The sequence below is a fragment of the Pectinophora gossypiella genome, chromosome 27 (genome assembly GCF_024362695.1).
Source record: "Pectinophora gossypiella chromosome 27, ilPecGoss1.1, whole genome shotgun sequence".
In the NCBI taxonomy this organism is placed as follows: domain Eukaryota; kingdom Metazoa; phylum Arthropoda; class Insecta; order Lepidoptera; family Gelechiidae; genus Pectinophora; species Pectinophora gossypiella.
The window spans coordinates 354,307-376,765 of NC_065430.1; the positions used below are offsets into that span (position 1 = coordinate 354,307).

The following is a 22,459-nucleotide window of genomic DNA, read 5'->3' on the forward strand; positions in this document are numbered from 1 at the left end:
GTATCGGGGTTCTAAAGTGTTTGGTGTCGCGAGCTGATTGGCCGTCTCTATGACTAGAGTAATCGGGTCGTCGGGATCGTATATTACGTCCTTCGGACGCCGATGCTTTTCAGTACCGTCCCTAATGTATTGGAATCGGCACCAATGCCTTAGTTCTTCTTCTATCGTATAGGTTGTGAGGTGAATTACCTACCTCATCAACCCTGGTGTCAAGGTTACTATTGAGCCGCCAAAGGCCCGTGACGTGACTCATATAACGACTACGTACTTACATCAGTAATGCCTTAGTTAGAAATTTATCACGGGTGGTCCGCAAAAGGTTAGATAATGAGTGAAATCATTGAAATAGTATTAGAATGATGTCATGGGTCGTAGGGCGGTCCTATCATAAGATAAACAACATAAAATTAATAGGTCCCGCTTCATATAACACAGCGATATCAATTCATTATGGTACATAGTTATGGCTCGAGATAACGGTTATAATTAATTGTATTACTGCATGTAATTATCAACAATTTGATTTGTAAATAGGGAATGCATCCCGATCTCGCAAGATCTTATTAAATTTTTCGGAATCGAACTCAGAATCATGGTCTGAATCATCCCTCAAAGTTTTCGTTACGATGTCACCAACACCCTGTATTTACGTATTTATATATTATTATAATATTTCTCGTATTCTATGTATTGTTTTAATACAGTTTATCTAGGTATACTTATATTTTTCAACTTTTTATTTTGCACTGTCTATACCGCTACGTTTTTTATTAAATTCATTTCCTATACCTAAAGGTTGCCTGGAAGAGATTGCTACCTTAGCAAAAAGGTCGCCTGTTGTACTACCTATCTAATTATAATAATGGCCCCGATTCCTGCAGGCACCTCCTAATTTTATTTTAAGTTATATCCGTCATTTTCTTATCCGTCGAAAAGGAAAGGGACGGATGATTGACAACTGTTAATTTTAAAATGAATGAATGGTTATTCCGGCTAATAAAATAGGCATCTCGCTAGTATGCAACCCGTTTGACGTGTGCTGTCAACTAAATTCTGTCGGGTTATTGGCCAAATATAAGTTTGGGACGGTATTTAAAATTCCTGCCTAAAATTGACGTGTGTTCCATAAATTTTATGCCTGTCGATTACCGACAGACCGATAAGAAAATGACAGGTATAACTTAAAATAAATTTAGGTGGTGTGTACTGGAATAACCATGGTATAAAAAGACCAGGTATGCTGAAAACTGACAGCTAGCATTTTCAAGGTTAGCCCAGCTGACGTTATCCGACCATGCGCTCCCATTTTGTAAAAAATATATTACCCACGTCCAATACATTACAGGCTGCAAACTGTAATACCATTTTTATTGCAAATAAATGATTATGAATGATTTCAATGTTTTTAATTTAATTTAAAAAAAATTGTACTTTTAATAAAAAAAAATACTTACAGTTTTCATGATTTTTGTATACGTGACAAATATTAGTAATTAAATACATTAGTCAGTAAATCGCTTAATTGTCAATAATATTTACGTCCTTGAAATGTTGGAGATACCAATTTAATGGTAACACTTATATCGTCTATAGGCTAGCAATGGCGGCTTGTCATAGGATTGAGCATACGGTCTTCTTATGCCATGGGAATAACCACCAATGTGATAATTTTTAATGTGTTTTAAGTGTAATAAATAGTTTTGTATTTGTATCCTCACGTGAATTTTAGACAGATGTTTAAACAACCCTTTGAATGGTTTTTTTCTTCCAGGCCCGGATGGAGGTAGACGACCTCTTCGTCGACCTTGGCGACGGTCGTCGGCTGCTCAAGTTGCTGGAGATCATATCCGGCGAGCGACTCCCGCGCCCCAACACCGGGCGCATGCGCGTACACAAGATCGAGAACGTCAACAAGAGTCTCAGCTTTCTACACACTAAGGTGAGAGAGAGAGGGAAAATAATGATTAATTACTTGTTTCGTGGCGCTTAGCGTTGAAGGAAAACACCATGGGGAAACCATACATATAAACTCACGCCTATTTCCCACCGGGGTAAGCAGAGACTTTAGAATTCCATTTGCTTCGATCCTGACACACTTCTCTTGCTTCCTCCACATTCATTAATCGCTTCATACACGCACGCCGGTTCAGAGTAGATCGGACCAAACCTTTTCTAAGGACATCTCCAATTTGGAAACCCACATTCCCGAGAAATTTAATTTTCGGAGGTACGTGACCTAACCTGTATTGGGCTGGTTTTCCCTTCTCCGGTTGGAAGGTCAGACAGACCCCTGCATTCGCAATATTAACCCCACATCCGTAACCGGCGTCCAGGGCCCTGTTTTATAAAGCTGACAATCCGACAAGTCGACATATGTCAAAAAGTGACAATCCTAAAATTTTTCTGTTTAATAAAACTGACAGGCGACAAATTTGTCACGGTGGAAAATTTACAAATATGTCGAATTGTCGCGACAATTCGACATATTTCTGTTTAATAAAACTTTTTGGGCGACAGGTGACAGGTGACAATTTGTCGTGAAAAACTTGTCAAATCAGCTTTATTAAACAGAAAATTGTCACGACATATTGACATATTTGTAGAATTGTCCGACAATTCTGACAGGAGAGTTACCCTCTGTCGCGAAACTATATTTTGAATTTTAAAGGAGTAAGAAAGTGTTTATAAAACACGCATTACAAAAAATGGTACTATCATCGAGCAGTGAAAGTCAATTGGGCACTAAACTTCCCAAACAGTATGTTTCTATTTTCATAGATAATCCCCAAAATACTTAGTTTCTTGTGCATTCCCATCACACGCGATCAAAACAAACAATCGAAGTTGCACTAGTGATTGATTCTTTCTTTTACTTTGTTAATATTTTTTCTATTCTACCCTCATTTATCTTAATAAAACATTATTATTTACAAATATGTCAAAATTCGACATAATTGTCACGACAATCCCACAATTGTGGTGACGTAATAATTTGACTGTGGTTTTTTGACATATGTCGAGTTTTATTAAACACTTTTTTAAATGACAAATATGTCACGTTTTCACGGTCGATTTTTGACATAATTGTTACCTTTATAAAACAGCCTAAGCGCGACAATTCTACAATTTTGTCATTTTTTGACAGATATGTCGAATTGTCAGCTTTATAAAACAGGGCCCAGGTATTCCATCCAGGCTATTTCCATTTATAGCTCTGATCAATATAAACATCTCGCGCGTCTGTAAAAAACCGGGCCTGTCAAATCTACGACCACATCCCAATGGGGTCAAGGTTACATCCATCGCAAGATGTACTAAGTACCCACGCCTCACCGAGCTTTCTGTTAGACCAACGCGATAGGTTGTGAGACGTATCGCCGTCTATAATGGTCGAGCCAACTGTGTCAGTGGAAACTGCACTTAAGATAAATTAATAAGTCATTCAGGCAAGTCTGGTACAGGGGTTGGAACCGTTATGTGAGTATGTATTTAATGCAGGGTGTAAGTAACATCGTAACGAAAACTTTGAGGGATGATTCAGACCATGATTCTGAGTTGATATCAAGTGGAATTTTCCGTCGCAAAATTAATGTTATTTTATTCATCATCATCAATTTAAGAGCCACGCTCTTGTCGGTGTAGCATTCTCCATGCTACTTTTTAGGGAAAAATAGGGCAGTGGTTTCCCTCTTGCCTTCCGCCCCGCAGTACTCTGTCTGACGCAAGTGGGATGGCGCCCAGAGTAGTCTATTTCAAAGCCGTGCTAGGACTCAAAATCAAAATCAAAATCAAATATACTTTATTGCACAGAACTAGAATTTCAACAATCAGACATAACACATGAATACAGTACAATTTGGGCTCCTGTCCTCTGCCTCTGAATAGTACTTACAGTTACTGCTGCCCTCTGTCAGGTTCCAGGTTACAGTCCCTGTGACTTGCCCCTTCCGTCCTGCATTGCCGTACCAATGGCTCCCATCTTAGAAGTTTTTTTTTTTTGATTCTATACTTTTGCGATGGAAAATTCCACTTGATATTAACTCAGAATAATCAGCTGAATCACCTCTCTCAGTAATTGTTACAAAGTCACTTATACCTTATACAAGTACATGTAGGTAGCCAAACAAATATGTATGGATGTTAGTGACACCGCAACGAATACTGAATGGAATGATTCAGACCATGAGATGATTGATATCAAGTGGAATTTTACGTCGCAAAAGTATAGAACTAAAAATAATTTAAAAAAAAATACTAAAATTTTCATTCTTTTGCACGGCGTCTCTTGCGCTGATTTCGTGATGCTGTACCAGCTTGCAGCTGTTCGATGCAGCTTCTTTATTGGTAGCTGCTCCTTGTCGGCTCAGCTTCCTTCCTGCCACCGCTATCGCTCAAGCTGGGGAAGTTTTTATTACATCTTTTCTTATTTTAAATGCTTAACGACCAGTGGCCTTGAATCCCTGAAATGTACCCTTAGGATTTAAAAAGTTCAAATACCTATTTATACTTATTTTACTTCTGTATTACCTATTGAGGAGGAGCTCGGTGGCGCAGCGGTAAACGCGCTCGGTCTGCGATTGTTGAAGTTATACAACTTTCGCAAAGGCCGGTCATAGGATAGGTAACCACAAAAAAAAACATCTCGAGCTCCTCCGTGCTTCGGAAGGCACGTTAAGCCGTTGGTCCCGGCTGCATTAGCAACCATCAGTCCGCACTGGGCCGCGCGCCCTATCCATCCATAGGGAAGGCCCATGCCCCAGCAGTGGGGACGTTAATGGGCTGATGATGATGATTACCTATTGGTTTTATGAGGAATAAATTCAAATAAAACCAACTTCTCACTTTCTTCCTCTCTTTAAATAAAAAAAAATACAACTTTTCCGACAGGAAATTCTTGATATCAACTCAGAATCATGGTCTGAATCATCCCTCAATGTTTGTTACGGTGTCAGTAGCAACCTATATAGTTAGTAAACGTAACTAGCACATTCCGATGGAAGCCCTTCAACTGTCCACCCGGCAGGTTTCACCGACATATATGCTCATCTGTACGAGTAGGCGCGTCAAACGGTTATATTTACTGTAGTATTTTTACTGATTCCAGTAAACACCATCTATTTTTATTTATTTTATTTATTTATTCATTCATTACAAAAGATACTTATTATAAAATTCTTACATTACGACACTGAAACCCATAATGGGTTTAAGATGTATCAAATTCACGTCAGGCAGTACAGGTATAAATTAACCCTTAACACAATAAATTTAAGGTTGAAAAAGTAATATAGGTACAATACGAATGTATCCGCGGGTAGTAACTCGGTAATCACTTAACAAAATATAGTTGGACGGTCGGACCGGTATATTGGTAGGCACAGGCGAGTGCAAGTGAGTTTTACATTCGCCTGTCCTTTACATAGTGCTTTGGTGATAAGACATACAGGAGGCTCCTTCTTTGAGAAAAGATTTTATTTTATTATTAAATTTTGCAGTACCGAATCGTGTTCTTATATTATGAGGTAGTTTATTTAGAAATTTAGGTAAGATAATTTTGGCAGTCCTTGTTCCGTAGTAGTTGGTGCAGGTAGGAACAATGTATTTTTGTGCAGTCATAGCGCGGGTGGTTATCCTATGGGATATTTTATCTATCTAATTTTATATATATAATAACGACAAAGCACTAAGTGTGATATTAATAAAGGCAGTCTCAGCTGAGATTAGTTTATTAATACTACACGAAATGACTACGGAATTTGTTTGAAAAAGCACATTTATGAATTTTAATCAAGAAAAACGTAATAATAAGTTCGACATTCTATCACGTTTTTCTATGACTGTTTGTTTTGGTTTTCCCCGAAGCGTAAGAAGGCAAAGGGAACTATGCCCATACAGCCATGTCTGACGTATTCTTTTTCTTGATGATTAATGAAATGATGAAAGGTGATGATGATGAAACCTAAGCCCCCACCCTCGGAGTAGACTCCTACTCCGAACCCCAAACGAATTAACTCAAAAGTCCGCATAAACTTTTGAGTTATGAAGCGGCTTCCTGACACGAAGCGAAAATAGGCAGATACACTTTGTTTATTGAATACTCCAATATAGTAACACTCGCGAATGTCTTCCGACTAACTTAATGCGATCATTAACCACAAAACACCACTTCGTATTAATTATTTAGATCATTCAATGAAGAAAGCAACTGTCCCGTTCCCGTTTCCCGCCAAAAAGCCTCAAACAAATTCCATAGTAAGTAATTTCGTGTTTTGACGTTTAGTAAAAAGTAACTGTATTGACTGGTTGGAAGGAAAAACGCGTGATCATTATGTATGTAAGGAAGCTAAGTCATATAACTACATAGTATAAAACAAAGTCGCTTTTTCTGTCTCTATATCCCTATGTACGCTTAAATCTTTAAAACTGCGCAACGGATTTTGGTGCGGATTTTTTAAATAGATAAAGTGATTCAAGAGGAAGATTTATATGTATAATAACATCCATTAAATAGTGGCGAAATACTTTTATTTTTGAGGTTTTTAATGCGATGTAAATAATTTCATTTTTTCCTCAGCATTGTACCCGAACGAAGCCGGGTCGCTAGTTCCTTATAAAAACAAGTAGTCTACAATAATAATTATAATACGCGCGATAAGCTATATCTAGTCGATATCTTATCGCTATCGAGTGATAATCTGTAATACCATAATCATCGGTGTATGGTAGGTGATTACTATAACACTTATGACAGACAACTTGACAACAAAGTCAAATGAGATTGTTTTGGTTTTCCCCGAAGGGTAAGGCAAAGGGAACTATGCCCATACAGCCATGTCTTATGAATTTTTTTCTTAATGATGATTAATGAAATGATGAAAGGTGATGACTATGAATGATGAAACCTAAGTCCCCACCCTCAGAGCAGACTCCTGCTCCGAACCCCAAACGAATTAACTCAAAAGTCCGCATAAACTTTCGAGTTATGAAGCGGCTTCTTGGCACGAAGCGAAAATAGACAGATACACTTTGTTTATTGAATATTCCGATATAATAACACTCGCGAATGTCTTCCAACTAACTTAATGCGATCATTAACCACAAAATATCACTTCGTATTAATTATTTAGATTATTCAATGAAGAAAGCAACTGTCACGTTCCCGTTTCCCGCCAAAAAACCAGAAGAATAAATAATAGTGAACTTACCATAGATATTATTTCCCAGGTGCGACTGGAGTCGATTGGCGCGGAGGATATAGTGGACGGCAATCCTCGGCTGATCCTCGGCCTGGTGTGGACCATCATCCTGCGCTTCCAGATCCAGGAGATCGAGATTGATGTCGTGAGTGTCTATACTTCAAACTTGGACTTTATTTCATAAATACAAGAATTCATAAATAAAAAAGAAAACATTGAGGGATGACTCAGCTTATGATTCCGAGCTCATATCAAGCGGAATTTTCCGTCGCCAAAGTATGGAATTGAAAAAAAAAATCTCTAATATTTCCATGAATTTTCCGACAGGAAATTCCAGTTGATATCAATAAAAAATAATCAAAAATACAATAAATAAATCATGAATATAACGACGGAAAAAATTCTCTTGATATTAACTCATGATTATGAGCTGAATCATCCCCCTCAGTATTCAATACGGTCACTAACACCCTGTATACCTCGATGACAATGACAGCAGGACGCAAATACAGTATATAGCCTCGTGCGAACGAGACATCTTATTGTATTTTTTATTTTATTCATCATTACTTTATTTTTTAATTTTATTCAGACGTCTAGAAAATGTATGTTCTGACAGCTGTCATTCCAATCAAGTTAATGAATGGTGGCAATCCTGTTAGTTGGGGTAGTTCCGCTATTTGACGATAGATGGCGCGTGTACACGCTCGTTGAGTTTGTTTCGCTACTCGAAACAAGGTGTCGCTGTTTCGTGATTATACTAGCTGTTGGGTGTTCAGCGGGCCTAGCACCGTAAGCACGCGACTCTTTCTCGCCGCGATAGAGATCGTCTGTCTCTTTCTGTGCAGTACTGTGAGCGAGTGACGGGTGATGTATGTCGAGGCGAGAAAGAGTCGCGCGCTTACGGTGATAAACCCGCTGGTACCGTCGTTTCAAGGTTAAAAAATACTAAAGTTAATATTTTTTTTTCAGGACGAAGAGAATGAATCATCAGAGAAGAAGTCAGCAAAGGACGCGCTGCTGCTGTGGTGCCAGCGCAAGACCTCCGGCTATCATGGAGTACACATCCATAACTTTACCGACTCCTGGCGATCGGGTCTTGGGTTCAACGCGCTCATTCACGCTCATAGGTGAGTTAGTTCCGCTATTCGATACTAGATGGCGATTCTCTAAGCAGCTATAGTTCGGCTTTTAGAATTTCATAGGTGAGTTAAATCAATCAAAATTTTGTTTATTATCAGCAATAATACAATAAAGAAAGAAGACAAGGGGTTAGTTAGTTTCGCCAGGTAATACTAGATGGCTCTTCGCTAGCTGTTGCATTCACTCGAATTCTATGAAAATAATTCTTGCCGTTAGTCAACGCTAGATGGCGTTGAATGGCAGCACAAGGGCCGTAGACGGGGACATAGTGATATAATGTGATAGACATATTCAAATTCAAATAAATCTTTATTTAGTCTTCTTCTTCTATCGTGTGGGTTGTGAGGTGGATGACCAACCTCATCAACCCTGGTGTCAGGGTTATTATTGAGCCGCCAAAGGCCCCCGACATGGCTCATGTAAGGATTACTCATTTACATCAGTAAGGGTCCGACGGCTTAACGTGTCTTCTGAAGCACGGATCATCTTACTTTCGGGTGATCAGCCTGGAATGTCCTTACCGAACTAGGGATCACAAAGTAGTTTTTGTGATATGTCCCCAACGGGATTCGAACCCGGGACCTCCGGATCGTGAGCCCAACGCTCAACCACTGGACCACGGAGGTCGTAACACTAAAAATGTAATGCTGATTATGTAAATAAATAACTGTACCTTTTTTCTGAATAACAGGGACTGTGCTTTATAATTATTGTGCCTTGCTTCTATGTAAGTTTGCGTAATAAACGTATTTCATAGTGACGAAGTCGTTTTCGTACACCCGTGTTACGCGGCTGGCACAAACCCCATCAACCCGCCTCTTCACAATTGGCTTCCAACGTGCCCCAAACAATTGTTTTATTATATTATTTACTAAACCCTTGTTCCCAGACCGGACCTGTTCCGCTGGTCGGAGGTCCCGACTACGGACCACGTGGAGACGCTTAACCACGCCTTCGACGTCGCGCACAAGAACCTCGGCATACCCAAGCTGCTTGACGCCGAAGGTAACATAATTTATTTATTTATTCATTTATAAAGGTATATACAACATTACAGTGTAACCTAAAACGCTGTATGACGAGAAAACAATATAATGGCCCCGATTCCTGCAGACACCGCCTAATTCTATTTTAAGTTATATCCGTCATTTTCATATCCGTCGAAAAGCAAAGGGACGGATGATTCACAGCTCTTAATTTTAGGAAGAATGAGTAAATGAATGAATAACCCGGGCGAATCAAAAGTATCGGGTTATTGACGGATGTAAAATTTTTAGACGGTTGGTTTAGATTTGTGCTTAAAATTGACGTGTGTTCCATAAATTTTATGCTTGTCGATTACCCGTCCCTTTCCTTTTCGGCGGATAAGAAAATGACAGATATAACTTAAAATAAAATTAGATGGTATTTACAGGAATTAGCACCATTAACAAATTCAACAAAAAGAAAAATATCTCTGCATAAAACAATCTATATCTCTTTGAATTTTTATTTGATGAGAATGCCAATACGGCTATTCTAATCAAGTTTATTAAAGTCGTAACGCCGACAGTCCTTTAAAAATCCAAACTCCATTGTTATACTATTGTGTCTGTAAACCTCGGCTTTACGAGGTTAATGATGGCAGTGCTTTAGTCGAGGTAGTTCCGCTATTTGACGATAGATGGCGCTCCTCCGCGTTCTCGCTCTCTGATTAGATGAATAGGCTATGTTCCAACTAGTCAAATCAGTTACTTTTTACTAAACGTTAAAACACAAAATAACTATGGGACTTGTATGAAAAAGCACGCTGTGACGTCATAGTAAGACGTGGTGAAATTTCGGACTTATTTTTACGTTTTTTCTAAATGAGTTAAATAGAAAAAAGAAAATGACATCATTAGTTTATTTGTCATTAGTTTTAGATCGATCTTAATTAAGTAATCAGAATTTCATAATTTATCTTGAACCTAGTACAGTCATGAGCAATACAATGTATTCACTTTAGGACTCTGTCGCACTAACATATTTGACATTTAGTGAGACTTACAGTTCAATTTGTCAAAAAAGTTAATGTGACATGGTACCAAAGTGTGTACATTTTAATGCTCGTGACCGTACACGAACCAATTGTTTCAATACCACTTTTTTAACCCCTCCGAGCTCTCAACCTTCTAAACTTAACTAATCTGATCCATTTTTCCTCGCAGATGTAGACACGACCCGCCCTGATGAGAAGTCAGTCATGACGTATGTGGCGAGCTACTACCACACGTTCGCGCGAATGAAGAACGAACAGAAGTCTGGCCGCAGGATCGCTAATGTGCGTACCCGTTTATTGCTCCAACAAATCTTCTGTCGTGTGGGTTGTGTGGTGAATTACCAACCTCATCAACCCTGGTGTCAGGGTTATTATTGAGCCGCCAAAGGCCCCGACATGGCTCATGTAACGACTACTTACTTACATCAGTAAGTAGTAACCGGGACCAACGGCTTATCGTGCCTTCCGAAACACGGATCATCTTACTTTCTGGACCAACAGGTGATCAGCCTGTGATGTTCTATCACAAATATTAATTTGTGATACCTGATAATTTTTGTGATATGTCCCCACCGGGATTCGAGCCCGGGACCTCCGGGTCGTGAGCCCAACGCTCAACGCTCTCGCCCAAAAACAATCCCATGTTTTTTTTTCTTCTAAATTATGTATTTTTATCCTCAGATAATCGGCCAGTTAATGGACTGCGACGGCCAAAAGTCGGAGTACAGCCGGCTGGTGAGCGCTCTTCTGGAGTGGATCCGCATGAAGATAGAGGAGCTGAACGGACGAGACCTTCCCAACTCGCTAGATGGCATACAGAGACTGCTACTTGCCTTCAAGCAGTACAGGACCGTCGAGAAACCCCCCAAGTGAGTTACTGACAGTTCTCAATAGATGGCGTTGCACGTTGTTGTCAAAAGTTTTCGATAGATGGCGTTAGGGTGTTGTTTTCTAAAGATGATCATAGGTGGCGTTGATTTTACTCGTCTATAATGATAAGTGGTAACGTAATGGAAATCTACCTAATTCATTGCACGTTTCGGAGACTAAATGACTAATTGTAACGTAAACATAACCCTTACAAGTCTCGAGAAGTTCATGCTCATAAGTTTCTGTTTACGATAAATTGAATGAATTGTTGTTAAAAGCTTTCGCTAGATGGCGGTAGTAGAGAGGAGCTCGGTGGCGCAGCGGTAAACGCGCTCGGTCTGCGATTGTTGAAGTTAAGCAACTTTCGCAAAGGCCGGTCGAGCTCCTCCGTGCTTCGGAAGGCACGTTAGACGTTGGTCCCGGCTGCATTAGCAGTCGTTAATAACCACCAATCCGCACTGGGCGTGGTGGTTTAAGGCCCGATCTCCCTATCCATCCATAGGGAAGGCCCGTGCCCCAGCATTGGGGACGTTAATGGGCTGGTTATGATGAGATGGCGGTAGTGGAATTAAATATAAAATGCGACCTGTGTTTTCTATACTAGAAAGAAAGACGAGTATCTGATATTAGATTTTTTTGACGTGACTTATTGTAGATTTGCCGCAAATGATTTAACTACTTGTCCGGTCAATTATTAGAGAACGCCACAGCAAAAATATAAATTACGCAATATTTTTTTATTTTGTTAGTTATTGTCTAAAGCTTTCAATAGATGGCGTTAGTGAGTTATTGTTGCACCTTAACGATAGATGGCGGTAACTGGTAGTTTTTGAGAATTAACACTTTAATTTATTTTTTCTTCCGCCAGATACAAGGAGCGCTCAGAGATCGAGGCGCTATACTTCCACATCAACACGATGCAAAAGAGCCTCGTCGGCGAGCCGTGGGCCCCGCTGGAGGGGCAGCTCCCACAGGACTTGGAGAGAGCCTGGCAACAGCTCGAACAGGTAATACTTCTGCTGCATCATACCAGCTAGAAACCAGTTATATGTTCTGTAATGCTGTAAAACATTTCAATCAATCAATCGATAATACTTTATTGCACAACAACATATATAAAGGACATAAAACATAAGCACAATAGGCGGCCTTATTGCTAAACAGCAATTTCTGCCAGGCAACCTTAGGGTGAAAGAAGATTATTCATTGGAGCACGGGCTGATGCAATAAACATACATCACATTACATACATTTATGTACTATTAATTATCAATAGTTATCGCAACGCAAAAATATTATTTATTTATTTATTTTTTTTTTCCTCCTCTTCATGTACCTCAAACATGCCCTCTTTCTTTTTGTATTATTTCTGATGATAAAAACATTGTTTTTTTTATTACAGGCAGAGCACGCCAGGGAGATAGCTCTCAGAACAGAACTGCTGCGACAACAGAGGCTCGAACAACTCAACTACAAATTTAACACTAAGGTATATGTCCTGTATAAAAGGTCCTCACTCAGCTTATGTCGCGGCGCGAGCCGCGACGCTGGTATTCTGTGAATACGTGCTTATATCCCAAATGGGGTAGTCGGAGGTACATCCGTATGTAATGTGATAATTAATATTTGTTTCTTTTTTCACAGTCGGTACTGCGCAAGGGCTACCTGAAAGAGATGATCCAAGTATTATCAGACCCGCGGTACGGCTCTAACTTGGCGCAGGTGGATGCCACCGTGAAGAAACACGAGGCCATCTCCGCTGATATCCTGGCCAGGTGGGTCGTCGGACAAGTGGTGTCCATGAGTATAAAAACACAACATCACCAAGGAGCGCTGAGATCCAGTTGTTGAGCGTTCGGCTTACGATCCTGAGGTCCCGGGTTCGAATCCCGGTGGGGATATTGCAAGAAAATCACTAAGCGTGATCCCTAGTTGGGCAAGTTAAACTTTTTGAAATTATCTTAATTAGTGTCAGGGTTATTACTGAGCCGCTAAAGGCCCCTGACATGGCTCATGTAACTCTACATACTTACATCAGTAAGTAGTAGCCGGGACCAACTGCTTAACATGCCTTCCAAAGCACGGATCACCTTACTTTTGAAAACAAATTCGACAATCATTGGTTTAGGCTGGATTCGAACCTGCGACCGCAAATTAAGAGGCAAGTGTTCTACCGACTGGGCTACCACGGCTCTATAGATATGAACTAAAAAGTAATATAATTTTCCCTCTTTGTATTGTAGGACGGAACGCTTTGAGGACCTATCAGCCATGGCGGCGGAACTGGTCCGGGAGAACTACCACGGGGCGGAGGCGGTGTCCCGGACTGAGAAACAGGTTCTCTCCCGGTGGAAGGAGCTACTGCAACTATTGGAGATGCACCGGTAAGTAATTTAGCTAGCCGACGGTAGATGGCGTTGTTTCAAAGAGATAGTTCCACCAGTCGCCGGTAGATGTCGCTTTTATTATAAAAGAACTGAAAGTACAGCGGTGTCTCGGACTGAAAAGCAGGTTTTGCCCTGATGGTAAAACACTACTGCAACTATTGGAGATGCACCGGTAATTAGTATAGCCACCCGACGTTAGATGGCGTTGTTTTAATGAGATAGTATCACCAGTCGCCGGTAGATGCCGTTTTTAATATTTAGGACATAATTAAACAAAGTACAACAGTACAGAACTACAAAGCACAGCGGTATCTCTGACTGAATAGCAGGTTTTGCCCTGATGATAAAATACTACTGCAACAATTGAAGATACACCGGTAAGTTAAGTATTGCGGCACGCTGGGTGGTGAGGATATGGTATCCTGACGTACCGGCAGAGTAGGGGAATGATTGGTGATGACGATGATAAAATAGAAGCAATCTATGCTGATATAGCATCTATGCTATAGCGATGCTTCTATGCTGTTCTGGGAGCATATAAAAAACATAGAACACGTTCAGCTGCTTCTCTTCCCGGGCATGTCGTAAAAACCGACAGAGGGACTGTGTCCTCTAACATGATGGACTAATGTTATGGGCGATAGGCTGATCCCTTATCACCATAAGGTTCATCATATCCATCTTTGGACTTCGTATCAACAGTGGCTGCAAGTTGTCTTTGATTACTTGTGGCTCTGCCCACCCCATTAGGGATTACGGGCGTGAGTTTATGTATGTATGTATGTAACAGCAAGCAGGAATATATACAGTTTATTTAAAGCACTTCACAAACAGGATAGGAATATACATAGTTCACAATATACACACTTCACAAAGAATCAAGAATTAGAGGGCACGGCCCTAAACAGTATAATTCACTTGTTGTTTTTATGAAGGTCGGGGATGCAGTGCGTCAAAAGAGAGTAAAATGAAAGGAAATGCGAATGGAATGGAATGAGAATTTCGTAATTTAAAATGATGATGGTCCGAACAAAAGGCCAGTATGTGCAGAGTTTGTACTTTGCTACAGTGTCTTTTTGTAGATTTGCCGCAGATGGCATTAACCACTTGGCCGGACAAATATGGCGACCACAATAACGTATTTTCTCCACTACTCGGGTACATAATTAATGAAAAATACAATGTAATGGCAGAACGTATACAAACATCATATAAAATAATTGTTGCTTGATATTTGGATCACATTACGTATAGAATTATGTTGCTACCTATATTATGTCTGTTATACATACACCGGGTGAGAGCCTTCAGCGCTCCCCATTTGCAAATTTACAATAAGTCACGTCAAAAAAACTGTTATTCATAAAATTAAATCAAATCAAATCAAATATACTTTATTGCACAGAATTAAAATTTCAATAATCAGACATAACACATGAATACAGTACAATTTGGGCGAGCTTATTGCTCTAGAGCAATTTCTTCCACGCAACCACCAAAAGGAAACAAACATTTACAAACAACTTGGATGCGGGATGGTGCAACAAAAAATAAATACCTAAAAGTAAAACTAAAGTTAATATAATAAATACTCTATACTATACGTACATATATTAATAAATACTCAATATAATATAATCCATATTATATATACTAAAAATTAGAAGGTTAAACGAAGGAAAATCCGCACAGCGCCATCTGTATTGTTTTGACGAACGTATTCTGGAAAGTTCCACATTACATTCTAGCTATAACATTTGTTATATTAATTATTTTTTTTCGTAATTTTCAGGGAGTCGCTAGGTAAACTGGCCCATCTGATGTCTCTGCTGCGAGAGGCCGATGCTGTCGGGCACACGCTCGTTGAGATGAAGGTGCGTTTTAACATATAATAATAATAAAAGTTTATTTCGGACTTATAAAAAAAAAACATCCATATTTGTTAGTAACATTACAAACTTAAATCTAGTATTAGTAACGAATAAGTAATCCAGGCCGGTTGGACCCCCGATGGCGGCAGACTATACTTGTTTGACTGCGTGCAGTCGTATCCATCGGGCCAGCAACCGTGAGTCCCACCGGTCCGCCAGCGCGCGCAGGATGGTGTTGGGGCTGTCGCGCGTGCGGCGCAACATGGAGGCGCAGCGCTTACGCATGACAGCGGCAAACCCATCCGTGCGAGCCTCCGCGAACATTGCGGAGGCGCTACAGTAGCGCGGCAGCCCCATCAACGCCCGGAACGCGTTGTTGTATTGAACGCGCAGATCGCCGTATGCCCGCTGCGTATAAGCCACCCACAGACTGCAGGTGTAAAAGGATTGACAATAAGCTTTGAATAGCGTTACCTTTACTTGTTGCATATACATGACATAAATATCCTACATACGTCCCTCTGCAGACCACAGGCCTCCCCGCAATTTTTTTATTTGTAAAGAACGTCTAGGGCCCTGTGCCGAGGTTTTTCTTGCAGCTTTTCCCCGGCTATACAGGTTGTGAGAAGCTGCAGTAGTTTTAGGCGGATGAGACGTTCGTTATGTAAAAATTGACGATTCAAAGTGTAACTATGTAACCTACTGAATAAAGATATTTTTCCATCCCGTGATCATGGCACTTGCAACAGTGTCGAAATATCGGGAGTCTCATATTCCTATTTTAAACGCGGTAAGAACCCGTTATTATGTGTTTTAATTATGACTGTATTTAACCGAAATGTCTTCTTCCAGGCGCAATTCCAATCTGAGGAAGTCGGCCGCCACCTGGTGGACGTGGAGCGCCTGCTGCAGGCGCACGCGCTGCAGGAGCTGCAGCTGGGCGCCCTGGACGAGAGCATCCGGCGGCTGGCACGGCACGGCGCCGCCGCCCCCGGCCCGCCCCAGGTCAGCCAGCAGCTCGCCACGCAGCTGGCCACCGTCGAGGACGCCTACGACAGGTGAGACTGGTTGTTACTTACTGCTGTTTGTTGACATTCTTGATACTTCGGATTTCGCTGGGTCGGGTACTATCTACCAACCCCAAGGGGAAGGGTCCGCTTACCTAACCTGAAGATTTGACAGGTCCGGTTTTACAGAAGCGACTGCCTGTCTGACCTTCCAACCCGCGAAGGGAAAACCAGCCCAATACAGATAAGGTCACATACCTCCGAAAACACATTTCTCGGGAATGTGAGTTTCCTGAGGATGTTTCCCTTCGCTGAACACGTGATAATCATTTATGATCCAAACATGAATTCGAAAATAAATTCGGCTATCATTGGTTTGGGCCTGTGCTTGATTCGAACCTGCGACCTCAAAGTGAGAGGCAAGCGTTCTATCAACTGGGCTACCTGCAGAAGCAAACAGAATGACTGGTGTTTATTTTCTTTGCAGTCTGGTGGCCGCGGCCAAGGACCGGAAAGCCAGGCTGGAGGATGCTCGCAACCTGTACCAGTTCCTGGAGGACCACGATGAGGAAGAAGGTACGTACGGTCACGAGCATTAATATGTATACACTTTAGTACCCTGTCACATTAACTTTTTTGACAAATTGAACTGTAAGTGTCACTAAATGTCAAATATATTAGTGCGACAGAGTCCTAAAGTGGGTACATTATATTGCTCATGACTGTACCTAGTTGAATACATGAGCAGTCTGTAGACGTCCCATCGCTGGACACAATCTTCCCCTCAATCAACCTTTTTAGTTCTTCTATCGTGTGGGTTGTGAGGTGGATTACCAACCCCATCAACCCTGGTGTCAGGATTACTATTGAGCCGCCATAGGCCCCTGACATGACTTACCTGTTGGATGGAGGGGACGGATCTCATACAGTCATGGGTCTTTAATGAATTTCTTATGTTGATTTTTTATTATATTTTGAGGCAATAAAGTAAAGAGTGTTAGTGACATCGTAACGAATACCGAGTTAATGCCAAGTGGAATTTCCGTCGCAAAATTCATGATTTTGTTGTAGTTTTTTAAATAATTTTTAATTTTATACTATTGCGACGGAAAATTCAACTTGATATCATCTCAGAATCATGGTGTGAACCATCCCTCAAAGTTTTCTAACGAAATCTTCTATCGTGTGGGTTGTGAGGTGGATTACCAACCTGATCAACCCTGGTGTCAGGGTTACTATTGAGCCGCCGAAGGCCCCTGACATGGCTCATGTAACTGCTACTTGTAGTAACCGGGACCAACGGCTTAACGTGCCTTCTGAAGCACGGATCATATTCCTAGTTTTTTTTTATGTAACTTATTGTACATTTGCCGTGGATGGCATTAACTTCTTGGCCGGACAGTGGATCATATAACACCCTGTATATATTTGTATTTGAAAATTGTGTCCGTTGTTCCCAGCGTGGGTGACGGACAAGCAACGCATCTGCCGCGCCGACGTGGCCGCTAAGGACCTGCGCGGGGTCTTGGCGCTCAAACAGAAACACACGGCGCTGTTGCACGAACTCCGTGCTCGGGAACACGTGTCTCAGCGACACCGTGCCAAAGGACAGAGGTGGGTAGCGATCAGAGTAAAAGCACACCCCAGACACTGAAGAAATAGATAATTGATATGGATATATTTGGTTTTATATAATGAATATAAGGAGCGCGAAAATAAAACGGCGTCGTTCTTGCTACTCCATTGTGTTTCTCTTTTGTTTTATGATAAAATATGTGGCCAGCTAGCTAAATTGTTACATCCCGTTTTCGCTAGATGGCGCTTGTCTGTGACAGACACTTCATACAATCAACTTCTTTTCACACAGACACTACACATTGACGTTATCAACACGCGCAACTGTGTGTGTGGCGTCTGAGCGCTGCCAATGGGAGATATTCTTTTTTTAAATTTAAAAAACAAAATATTTCTCAAGAACTTGTTATATGGCGCTTAATGCCTAAAGCCTAATGACAAGAAAAGGCGTAATGTCAAGGCGCATTTCCTTACCTCTATGTCCTCTTCATCATCATAATCTATCTACTCCTTTTCTTCCATAGTATATGTAGAAGTTTAAGTATTGATATTTATTTATTATAACAAATATAATTATGTGTATTATTATTATGTAGTTTATGTAGTCGAAAGTGTATTTATTTTTATATGCACAAGTATTCCCATGCTGCACTATCCCGCTATATTGCATAATATTCAATATCTCCTATACTTAAAGGTTGCCTGGAAGAGATTGCTACTTAGCAATAAGGCCGCCTATTGTACTAATTGTATTTCTCTTTTGTTTTGTATTTTGTTTTTTCCTGTTTGTGCAATAAAGTATTTGTTATGTTATGTTAAGAAAAGTAAATGTTATCATAATTGCTTCTAAAAAACCAGTAAGGAGAGAAAATTTAACTTGATCCTCTTTTATAATTAAAAATAAACGGAATAGCTTTCTCATAGTCCCTACGGCGTTTTAATTGAATATTTTGTATCCCTTGTCCCGGCTGGGTAAAATGCTGTTTACCCAGCCGTGTTATCCCACACGATAGAAGAAGTGCTAATATAAAACTACTTTTGTAATTTCCAGTTTGATCGAAGCCAACCACCCTAAGAGCGCGGAGATCGAGCGCCGGCTGACGTCGCTGTCCCAGCAGTGGGCGACACTCCGCGAACTGGCCGCCGCCAGGGAGAAGCAGCTGGCAGACGCTGCTGAGGCTCACCAGGTCAGTTGTCCACAGTCATGAGCAATATAATGTACCCACTTTAGGACTCTGTCGCACTAACACCTTTGACATTTAGTGAGACTTACAGTTCAATTTGTCAAAAAAGTTAATGTGACATGGTACCAAAGTGTAATGCTCGTGACCGTACAGGAAGCTTCAGGATTGGATGTAAACTATTGATTATTACGAGGAGCTCGGTGGCGCAGCGACCAAACGCGCTCGGTCTGCGATTGTTGAAGTTAAGCAACTTTCGCAAAGGCCGGTCATAGGAAAAAGTTTTCATCTCGAGCTCCTCCGTGCTTCGGAAGGCACGTTAAGCCGTTGGTCCCGGCTGCATTAGCAGTCGTTAATAACCACCAATCCGCACTGGGCCTGCGTGGTGGTTTAAGGCCCGATCTCCCTATCCATCCATAGGGAAGGCCCGTGCCCCAGCAGTGGGGACATTAATGGGCTGGTGATGATCTATCTATCTATTATTTTCGTATCGTGTCGGGCAGTTCTACGGCGACGCCAACGAGGCGGAGTCGTGGATGAAGGAGAAGCGCGCGCTGCTGGCCGTGCGCGACTGCGGGCGCGACGCGCCGGCCGCGGCGGCCCTGCTGGCGCGGCACCGCGCGCTGCGCGAGCACATCACGGCCTACGGGCTGGAGCTGCACGCGCTCACCGCCGCCGCCACCAGGCTCAAGGACAACGGGATCCACACGCTGCAGGTAGCTTTATTCTTCATCATCATCAATTAAAGTGATTTCGACAATGTCCCCATCGGGAATCGAACCCGGACCTCCAGATCGTGAGCTCTAACGCTCTAACCACTAGACCACGGAGGCTGTTGGATCTTTAACATTAGGGAAGATTTTAATTACATTCTTTGAATCGCTTAATTCAGCAATTATATTTTGTTTCCAGTTACCAACGGAGGTGGAGGCCGCCCAGCCCCTGTCAGAGGAAGAGTGGGTGAATGAGTCCAGGTTGGTGCCCACTGACGTGTGGGAGGAGGAGCCCGTGGAGCGGCTGGAGCACCGCACCGTCACCGAGGAGAGGAGCGTTCCGCAGGTGAGACTGCAGGAACACAAATATTGACATTCAGAATTTGCCTTTCAACTGTTTTAAGACAGTAGTTAAACAGAAACTTTACAAAAAAGGTTATTACAAAGTTAATGATTATTTAGAAGATATGAATGCATGGGATTAACTGTCTGAGAACTGATATTAGGCAGCTAAGTTACTCAATTGTATAACAATGTTATATTTTATGTTTATTTATTTTTTTAAAGAACGTCTAGGGCCCTGTGCCGAGGTATTTCTTGCAGCTTCTTTTCCCCGGCTATACAGGTTGTGAGAAGCTGCAGTAGTTTTAGGCGGATGAGACGTTCGTTATGTAAAAATTGACGAGTCAAAGTATAACTATGTTTCCTACTGAATAAAGATATTTTTGAATTTGAATTTGAAACAACACGATATATTTTTTATCTATTTGTTGGCCGGAAATCGTGCAAAGCATAGAGGAGTGGGAAAATCAAGGGGAGGCCTTTGCCCAACAGTGGGATAAGGTAGATAAGATTTGTAGGCACACCCCGGACACTTCATACAAACCATGGTATAAGAACACCAGCCGGGTCTGCATGATAAGGCTTCGATCAAAAAAAATCATACATTCATACATAAACTCACGCCCGTAATCCCTAATAGGGTGGGCAGAGCCACAAGTAATCAAAGACAACTTGCAGCCACTGTTAATACGATGTCGTAAGCTGGATATGATGAACCTTACGGTGATAAGGGATCAGCCTATCGCCCATAACATTAGTCCATCATGTTAGAGGACACGATCCCTCTGTCGGTTTTTACTACAAGCCCGAGAAGACAAGCAGCTGAACGTGTTCTATGTTTTTTTATTTGATCCCAGAACAGCGTAGAAGCATGTTAAAAAAACACATTTTTTTTCTAGTACCCCTGCCGCACAGGATAGGCAGGGACTTTATATAACTGCATACATAGTTTATTTCTCTTTAGTCCTTATATATCTATTTTCCCAATAGGGCCCTACACTGGCACACTTTCATTCTTGTCCTCTATTACCATTCAAGTTCTCGCTTTTATGCCTCTCGCACTTTCATTCATCATCTTTCATTCTTTTCATTCCTATCCTATTCTATTTCTTATTCTAGGGTGGGGAGAAAACAGGGGTAAACACTTATTTTATTTTCTTCTTTTACTTATTATTTACATTACATATTATTTAGATTTAGTTTTTGTTTAATTACGTGAGCGACAGACGGAGGGTGAAGAAGAGAAACTAGAATCACTTAGAATGAAATTATATTTTTTTACAGCTAAACCTAACTAACCTAGGTGCGAATGAGTCCGAAGTTAGGACTACACTGAATTTTACTTAAAATCTATTTTACATTATGGCTAAATCGAGGTCACAATTTAGTGGCGTGATTGACGTCAGCGCATCGCGTTCGGGCGCTGGCTCAGCAGGCTGGCTGTTCCATTAATTATGCTGACTTGAACTCGTGGAACGACTCTGGTCACGGCGTACGGGTGTGAGCAGGCGGGCGAAGGTACCGCTTACGTAACAAACTACCACAATTACTGTTTCTGTAAAAAAACACATTAAAACAATTGCGATTAACGACAATCTTCATGTCCAGGTGAAGGCCCTGTACCCGTTCACGGGGCAAGGCATCTCGATGGCGAAGGGCGAGGTGATGTTCCTCATAAACAAGACCAACCCTGACTGGTGGTCGGTGAGGAAGGCTGACCGCACCGACGGGTTCGTGCCTGCCAACTACGTCAGGGAGATAGAGCCAAGAGTCGTGCCGGTAAGTCATCATCATCAATTTAACCCTTTCACGGACAGAGACCATGGGTCATTGATGGTTCATAATAGGTAGTATGACACTTTGGAATCGGAACGTCCATAGACGTTCTGTCCTTGAAAGTGTTAAGAGCCACGCTCTTGTCGATGCAGCATTTCCATGCTACTTTTCTAGGAAAAATAGGGCAGTGGTTTCCCCTTTGGCGGCGTGGGTGTGCTGCTGCCAAAAGATGTTTTCAGGGTACCGAACTGAGCGTAGTACCTCGCTAGCCACAAGTTGATAGTGTGACTAGGGATCGACGATCCAACAGTGTTGTGTTAGAAGTTGTATATATGCGTCTTGCTGTGTAAACTTTGATACCGCGTTTCACGACCGCTT

At 41.5% G+C, this 22,459-nt stretch overlaps 2 protein-coding genes across 11 annotated transcripts in view; one reads left to right on the plus strand and one right to left on the minus strand.

Annotated features, from left to right (window-relative positions):
• The window catches only part of LOC126378776 (T-complex protein 1 subunit eta), a 299,946-nt gene that overhangs the window by 159,290 nt on the left and 118,197 nt on the right, over positions 1 to 22,459 (minus strand). Inside the window, exon 15 of one of the 3 annotated variants that reach the window (XR_007568135.1) lies at positions 16,084 to 16,186. The exons of the other annotated variants lie outside the window; for them this stretch is intronic. The gene's annotated coding sequence lies outside the window, so the exon portion shown is untranslated. Of the gene's footprint in view, positions 1 to 16,083; positions 16,187 to 22,459 lie in introns of those variants that run through there. 3 annotated transcript variants of the gene reach the window in all.
• The window catches only part of LOC126378771 (spectrin alpha chain), a 174,234-nt gene that overhangs the window by 69,332 nt on the left and 82,443 nt on the right, over positions 1 to 22,459 (plus strand). For 7 of the 8 annotated variants that reach the window (XM_050027158.1, XM_050027152.1, XM_050027159.1 and 4 more), the window contains 18 exons: positions 1,772 to 1,939; positions 7,225 to 7,341; positions 8,169 to 8,326; positions 9,229 to 9,344; positions 10,529 to 10,641; positions 11,041 to 11,228; positions 12,098 to 12,236; positions 12,632 to 12,718; positions 12,874 to 13,004; positions 13,473 to 13,613; positions 15,409 to 15,490; positions 16,340 to 16,545; positions 16,982 to 17,070; positions 17,955 to 18,108; positions 19,121 to 19,256; positions 19,754 to 19,966; positions 20,163 to 20,309; positions 21,914 to 22,084. In XM_050027158.1, the coding sequence (XP_049883115.1) occupies positions 1,772 to 1,939; positions 7,225 to 7,341; positions 8,169 to 8,326; positions 9,229 to 9,344; positions 10,529 to 10,641; positions 11,041 to 11,228; positions 12,098 to 12,236; positions 12,632 to 12,718; positions 12,874 to 13,004; positions 13,473 to 13,613; positions 15,409 to 15,490; positions 16,340 to 16,545; positions 16,982 to 17,070; positions 17,955 to 18,108; positions 19,121 to 19,256; positions 19,754 to 19,966; positions 20,163 to 20,309; positions 21,914 to 22,084 (2,556 nt within the window). Of the gene's footprint in view, positions 1 to 1,771; positions 1,940 to 7,224; positions 7,342 to 8,168; positions 8,327 to 9,228; positions 9,345 to 10,528; positions 10,642 to 11,040; positions 11,229 to 12,097; positions 12,237 to 12,631; positions 12,719 to 12,873; positions 13,005 to 13,472; positions 13,614 to 13,768; positions 13,789 to 15,408; positions 15,491 to 16,339; positions 16,546 to 16,981; positions 17,071 to 17,954; positions 18,109 to 19,120; positions 19,257 to 19,753; positions 19,967 to 20,162; positions 20,310 to 21,913; positions 22,085 to 22,459 lie in introns of those variants that run through there. The other variant, XM_050027160.1, reaches the window with a different exon arrangement.